The following is a 7,510-nucleotide window of genomic DNA, read 5'->3' as shown; positions in this document are numbered from 1 at the left end:
ATTTCTGAATTGAAATGACAATTCTCTTTTCCAAAATGTCGTTCCAATATGAGAGCAGTATGATGATTACACTATATAAACTCACTTGGATAGCAATGCTGAATACAGTACCTCACTTCAAAGCAGGACACACTGAATTATCCACCTATTGAACTATTTGTCTAAATAATTGATGTAGATTTTACTACAGAGAGAGAGAATGGAGAGGCCCTGCCTTAATTTCCTGCTGGAGTTGATGCTTCGCACTCTGCCATTCATGGAAAATAACTTGTAATAAAAGGAGGAATATACATGGTACAACTTTTGATATTTGAATAAAAAGAAATGGGAAAACTGTGAATTGCACTCTCATGCAGATTTTCTGTGGAACGATGACCTTTCTGACAAAGGAACCATGATCTCATAAATATTACTAATTATCCCCTGATCATACACATTATTTTTGACAACCACCTCATCATTCTGCAGTGGAGACTTGCGAAAGAATGCCTTCCATTTGCTCTCTGGAGCCTTCCCTTCATTCATTGAATGTATACTAGCCCTCAGTGCTGCAGCACTGGTCTTGGCTTCATTCAGCTTTCTCTTCCAGCTTATGTAGTCTTGCCACTTGAAAGTCTGATGGTTTTAGACACAAAAAATTCGTCAGGAGTAATGTAGCTGATCATTTTTCGAACTCTGTCTAATGAGTTTTCCATGGAAATTTATTGCCCAAAGAGATGAGGTCCAACAAACTATTGCCATTTATGTGCCTGAAATGAAAAGCTCCTGAAGTTTTCAGCAGCTTATCTGATACTTAAAACCATTTTCAGCTTACCACTACAGTAAACAGCTGACACTTACCTGAAACATTCAGCAGCTCTATTGACTGCTAACCAGCTCAATAACATATTCAATAATGAAACTGCTGAAAGTCATCAATGGTTTCAAGGGGACACAGTGGTAATTATTTTGGACTCATGTATTTGGGTAAATAACTATCAAAGAAATAACTGATTCTTCTACAAAAAGGCTGGAGAAAACTTTACCTCATTGGTTGTGATGTTGGTCAGGCAGAGGTGCGCATGGTATCCAAAAAAACCAGCCAGTAGCAACGAGATTATGCCTAAAAATACTGTCAGAAGTATTTGTGTGTTATATGATCCCAATAACCACTGCAAAAGGCCAAAGGTTTTGCTGGTAAAACAATGTGAATCCTCTAGTATTTACGTTAAATTTTAACAGATTAAATGCTCGTTTGTTTTACCTGTACCACATGAGGGAATAAGCCTGAGAATGAATTTTCAATACCATAATAAACTGTAAATAAAAAAGATTTATCAATAATTGACACAAAAGAAATTGATAAACAAGGCAGCATTACAGAATAAATGTGAAGATACCTGTTAAAATGTATATAACCTTTCGTTCTTTCAGTTGACCAGCAAGTATCAGCACAAGGATAATTGCTCCATACAGGCAAATAAGGAAATGCCTGTCATGCACCAAAGATGAAGGAAAATTTCTTATATAAATCTAACTCAGAGAAGGAACCTAGCCATTCAAAATACTTTAGTAGTACCAACCTATCAATGCAAGAAGTTATGATCCTCTAGAGAACAAATGCAAGTTTAACTTGGCAATGGTGCAAGAAGATAACAAGATATGGTCAACCAACTATAACAGTTCATGATACTGAATGAATTGATCTCAAAAGCTAAAACTTCATTCCAGCTTTTGCTCTCTTTCTGTGATTGCCTGCTGAGATGTCAAGGACAAGGAGGTATATGATGGTATTGTTAGGCAGTTCCTGTAAAGTAGTTCCACTGATGCCATAGGTGTACAACATTTTTCCTAGGTCAGCAGTCGAGCAATCAATGCTATTAAAATGTAGATAAACGAAGTTATAAATTAGTCCATCGACACCCAATGGATAAAGTAATGTTTCGAATTGTCTGAGGCATGGTCCAAAGGATTGGCCGATCCAGATCCAGATCCTGATCTCGATCCCAATCCCTCCTCCTCCTCTCTCTCTCTCTCTCTCTCTCTCTCTCTCTCTCTCTCACACACACACACACTGTCTCTCTTTCTTTTTCACTATTTCTCTCTTTCTCTTCCTACCATAGTTATTGCTTCTCCAATGTAGAAAATCAGCTCTAGCAAACTCTAGCCATGTAGATTCAACTCCGACGACCTTGAGTTGTAATTTTTATTTTATTTCTTTCTTTATCTCCCTTCTCTTATTTCTCACCATAGTTTTTTTTCTCTTTCATTGCAGTAGAATTTTTTTTATTTTTGTTTCTTCCACTCTCTCTCTCCTTCTTCATTATAGAAGTTAATTCACTTATCTCTTGTTCACTATTTTTCTTTCTCTTCATGCCATAGTTATTGCTTTTCCGACGCAAATATCCAACTCTAGCAAACTCCAGCAATGCAAATCCAACTCCGGCGACCTTGAGTATGTGATTTTTTATTTTATTTCTTTCTTTATCTCTTCTCTTATTTCTCACTATAGTTTTTTTCTTTTCTCTCCTTCACTACAATAAAATATTTTTTCTTTTTGTTTCTTCCACTCTCTTCTTTTCTATTACAGTAGTTATAAGTAAGTTTATACTTTTTTTAGGTTATAGACTTGATAAATGAGTAATTATTATTTTCTTATTTTTGCTATTTTTATAAATTTTCCTATATTTTTTAATAATATTTATAATTTTATGTAATTAAAAGGCAGTTTGATCCAAGCAACCAATCTAGCCAATACAATTTGTTTTTTGGGAGGCCGATCCCAATCCTAATCCTAATTTTTCAAACCTTGGTCTGAAGTAAAAATATAACAATACAATGGTATTTCTCTCATCTATATCAATCTAACATATTATTATGATTACTTCGATATGTTTGAATGCCAATATGAGATCTGGACAACCTTATAATGACTGATATAGGAAATATTCAAACTTTTGCAACATAAAAATATGGCAGATTTTGTTCTATTTTCAGTACCAAGATAATTTATTGCTGAGTAACTACATAAAACTTAGACATGAAACTATTATCAATAAAATATTACTCTAGCCTATATTTTATTGGCATGCCTTGAGACTGCAAAACATGCTTTACAGATACATCCCATGCCACTAGATATTGAGCTTTATTGATTAAAACTAAGGGAGATTAGGAAGAATGATTGAAACTGAAAAAAACCAAAACTGCAAACCAGAACACAAAACAGTACAAAACTCCGAAAAGTTTTCAATTTGTTTTAGGACCAAAACCGAAACTTCGAACCATGCTTTTATGTGAAATCCGTTTTTATATATGTAATGCATAACGCGATTATTTATCTAAGCAGTTTGTTTTTTTTGCCTATACATAATGCATACCAGTTCAACATTGGAGTGTAGCAAAGTAAAGCTTGCTTGCAAGTAACTTGTCCTACAGTCCATAATTTGCTATGTGATTTTAAAGTGGAATTAGTTTGCAAATCATTCAAAAATTTTCTGAGGTATATTAACTTATTAAGTTACTCATCCAAATGGAACAAATCCTATAAAATATAAAAACAACAATCAAGGAGGTTTAACATTTGATAGCGCACCACGAAGAGAAAACCGAAGCTGCAAGAAGTCCAGTTACTAGAGAATGAACATCAAACAATATGCTAGGACTTCATTAGTTGATAAAGTGATCCAGGACAACAAAAAGGTAAGATAATTTAGTTAGTTCATGAATGAAGCGATCCAAAATGGCATATACAATAATTACAAAGCCTTCAGTCACAACAATCTGAGGGAAAAAAAATTTAAAATTAAATGATAGGGATATCATAGGATCATGCAAATGCAAATGAAAATAGATGAGAAGTTAAATAAGAAAAAAGATCTAATACTAATGTACTCCTAAGCAACACATTTTCTTACTTGATAATAAGAAAGGCAGCTAAAATCAATTGATACTAACCAAATTAGAAATGCAATGAAGTACCGAGTATTTTTCTCCCCAATGCAATTATTCTGCACAAAAAGAAAACAAGTTCAAGTGTCCCAACTCCAGGATATATGTAGCATGATACTTGACTGACAACAGAAAAGGGAAAACTCAGGTACCATCCATCCACAGTGGTGATCAAATCGCGCGACACATCTATCACATATGCTACAGTGCTTCGATCTTGCAGGCCTGCATTTAATTCAATATCCATCAGAAATTATAAAAGTAGACAATTTGCAATACTATCAAAAAGACCGATCAGATATACTTTGTAATCCTGCAAGTAGAACATTCTTTCTCCGTGTAAATGATATTGTCATAAGGATAGGCAGACAGATACTGAGAAACATTATTAGCAGTCACAGTTCCAGGATCAGAAAAGCTAGTCACCAGGAATAGTAGAACACCCACACCAACTGCCAGCGTGCTCACATACCTAATGATGAGACTTCATGTTTAGGACAGGCAAAAATAAGCTTTTTAGATGAATATTATTGTTGGAGAATTTACCTGTGCAGGTCACTTATATAGTAGCCAGGAATATATCTGAAAGATGACTTTGCTATGATAAAATATGTTACTCCAATTATGGCAAGATATATTAGCTGCATTTCAGATCATATCATTGATCATTTCTTTGGCAAATATGAAGAACTAAGAACAGAAAAAATTAGGGTACAGCACATCAGTATATGAAAATATAGAAGATGCAAGATGCTTTTAAGAAAATAACTACAAGACATTAATTTTTGCAGAGATAAATTCATCTCAGAAAAGATTGGATACATTATGAGAACTAGACTCAGAATTCTATACACTATATGAAGGATCTTGTAGATAAAAAAGAATTATTGTGGATTAATATTGTTTTGCCCGAAATCTTTCTCTCCCCCTCTTGGTTTCTTCTTCTCTCTCCAATCCCATCTCCTCTCTCCGGTCTACCTCTTCTCTCTCTAAAATCTCTCCGATCTCTTCTCTCTTTTGCTCTAAATACCTTCGCTTTTCTTCCTCTTCTTCAATCTATTCTCTGCAGAATACTTCTGCTGTCCTAAAGACTTTAGCAACTAATAGAGCCTTTGGGTGCCCAAAAGTAAAGACCACACAACATAGATTCTAATTTTGGCCAATCCCAATCGAGGCCATAGCAGGCAACTGCAGCAAGCCTACAACTGCTACTACATAGAGAGAGAGAGAGAGAGCAGACTAACGATTAGAGGGATAGAGAGAAAAAGATTTTTAAGCTTTATATGTGTATAATTATTATTTTTTATTTTCTTATAATTTTTTCTAAATTTTTAGAAATTTCTCAATATTTTTAAATAATATTTAAATTTTTATTTAATTAAAATAGTATGATCCAATACAGGGGGCCGATACGGTCGATACATATCGTTTTTCTAGACAGCCAATCCCAATTCCGATACTGATTTTTGGAATCTTGCTATACAAGTTCAAGGCAAAAGCACTACAACTTCATTATCAGTAAACCTAAAACTTAAAAGCCTTTTTCTTCAACTTATTTCAGATTTTCACGTTGTCCAAAATCAGATTTGAGAGCTGTGAGAATCAATTTTTTTATCTGATCGGTTGTCTTTTCTTCTATCTAATAATGATCTTTGAGTTATTATTTAATCAGACAATGCTTACAGTATTAAACTATAATACTGTAAGCAATATCCGATAGGTTACTAGATAAAGATCATTATTAGATAGAGAAAAGGAAAACCACGCATATAAAGAATTAATTCGCACAACTCTCAAATCTGATTTTGGACAAGAGAAGATAATTTCATACAAAAAAGATATTGAACCTAAAGAAAATCTGAAATAGGTTGAAAAAAAAAAGGCTTTTAAGTTTTTGGTTTGCCAATAATGGAGAAGTCAGCTTTCACCATGAACATGCATCATTATCTTGACTTCCGTGTATCCAAAAACTATTTTAATTGCTGAAGAAGAGATTTAGAGGGAAAGAGAGAAACTGAAGAGATTTTAGAGAGAAAGAAGAGACAGACTAGAGAGAGGAGATTGAGATCATATTCTACTGTAATTCTTTTTCACATCTCTAAGATCCTTTATATAGATTATAGAATTTTGACTGTAGTTGAGTTCTAATGGGATTCGGACTTCTTATTACACTCTAATTGACTCTACATAATCCAGGTCAAATCAGATTTAGCCCAATTTAGAATATTATTAACTTGATATCCTTCATCTATTCCTCTTCTCCTATAACCTCTGCATCTTTCAATACTCAATAATAAAGTCCGTTATTTATTTAAAGTATATCTTAAACATTATTTCAACTTGTAACACTAAAACTTGAACCCAGTAAAGGTTAAAAAGTAAGTCATAGAAAAGACTGGAACAAGAATTTAAAGACAGACTTGTTTCTCTAAAGAACTTAAAGTACAAAAATTAATCCTTAACAAGTAATCAAATAAGTCCACAAACCTGTAAGATCGGATTCGGCCGCGCACAACAATAATGCTCAATGCTAAGAATGAAATTTCTTCCTCTAGAACCAAAAAATATCACCACAAATCGTCTGGAAGAATACAAAGGAAAATTAGGACAAAATCTAAAATTGAATTTGGACGACCAAAGATGAGCACTTGACAACATTAATTTGTCTGCGACCAAGACAATAAGCAAAACCAACATACCAAAACTGGACAAAGGGGTCAGTCAGGGAGGGATTCAAAAAAAGGGTGGAGATGAGAGATGGGAGATGGGAGATGCTTACAGGAAGTAATCGTAGGCGCCGTAGGTGAGGAAGTTATGGATTCGTTCGACGAAGGTGCCCTGGAAGATTGGCCATTGCCCGCAGAGGAAGGAGACCACAACGAGCAAGGTGACCAAGCCGTGCACCACCAGAGCCCACTGCAGAGCCATCGTTCGAACCTTCGCGCCGTTCTCCTTCGCTTATCTCCAGCTTTTGCCCTCTACTTCTAGGGGAAGCGCATGAGAGAGAGAGAGAGAGTCAACAAAAGAGAGTTTGTACACCGTATCAAATATTAAAGATTTAAATGTAATTATAATTGTGTATTTACAGCAGTACAAGGATGAGGATAATAATAAGAGAAGAGTAGCTCGGCATTAAGGCGGATCTAAATGAAGAAGCCCAATTAATCATTGGGACTGTCTCAGATCACATGGGCTCCCTCCGCCGGTCCGTCCCCAGACCCAACCGGCTACTTAAATTATATTATTTGAACACATCTAGGGTTGTCGAGATAAGACGAATGATTTAATAAAAATAATTGAAAGTATTTGTTGTCACTCCTTTATTTCAAAGAATAATTTTTCTTTTTACGAAAACCAATTGCTAGCTTTTTTTTCATTTCGAAACTCTCACAACAGTAAATAAATAGTGAGGTAAATATTAGCTCATTTTAGTTACATCAGTTTAACAAAAACAGCATAAGACAAAAGAAGTGTCATGGCATTCCTCTAAAACACTGTCATGGCTAAGGCAATGCGCTAGAGCTAAAGAAGGAAAAAGAACTGTAGCTTTCGCAAATAAATCAAGTATCAGTGGATCATG

The 7,510-nt window shown here is 34.6% G+C and overlaps 1 protein-coding gene across 1 annotated transcript; it reads right to left on the bottom strand.

Annotated features, from left to right (window-relative positions):
* Positions 1–253: 253 nt before the first annotated feature.
* LOC140776602 (probable protein S-acyltransferase 17) lies at positions 254–6,959 on the bottom strand. The gene is made up of 10 exons (XM_073120349.1): positions 6,710–6,959; positions 6,418–6,511; positions 4,477–4,571; positions 4,235–4,402; positions 4,083–4,155; positions 3,937–3,989; positions 1,380–1,471; positions 1,244–1,296; positions 1,026–1,151; positions 254–615 (listed from the first exon to the last, which is right to left on the bottom strand). The coding sequence occupies exons 1-10, from the start codon at positions 6,856–6,858 to the stop codon at positions 349–351; spliced, it is 1,170 nt and encodes a 389-aa protein (XP_072976450.1). The 5' UTR covers positions 6,859–6,959; the 3' UTR covers positions 254–348.
* Positions 6,960–7,510: the final 551 nt, after the last annotated feature.

The sequence above is a fragment of the Typha angustifolia genome, chromosome 14 (assembly GCF_048772165.1).
Source record: "Typha angustifolia cultivar Huaian chromosome 14, ASM4877216v1, whole genome shotgun sequence".
NCBI lineage: Eukaryota > Viridiplantae > Streptophyta > Magnoliopsida > Poales > Typhaceae > Typha > Typha angustifolia.
Note: the sequence above shows the minus strand (reverse complement) of the source record. Positions and strands in the feature narration are given on the sequence as shown.

What these genes read in the sequence shown, in the direction of transcription:
- LOC140776602 (XM_073120349.1), bottom strand. Translation starts at nt 6,858, where the DNA reads ATGGCTCTGCAGTGGGCTCTGGTGGTGCACGGCTTGGTCACCTTGCTC. An exon ending in ATCACCACTGTGGATGGATG is followed by an intron (nt 3,990 to 4,082) that starts GTACCTGAGTTT and finishes CTTTTTGTGCAG; the next exon opens with AATAATTGCATTGGGGAGAA. An exon ending in TATTCCCTCATGTGGTACAG is followed by an intron (nt 1,152 to 1,243) that starts GTAAAACAAACG and finishes GGCCTTTTGCAG; the next exon opens with TGGTTATTGGGATCATATAA.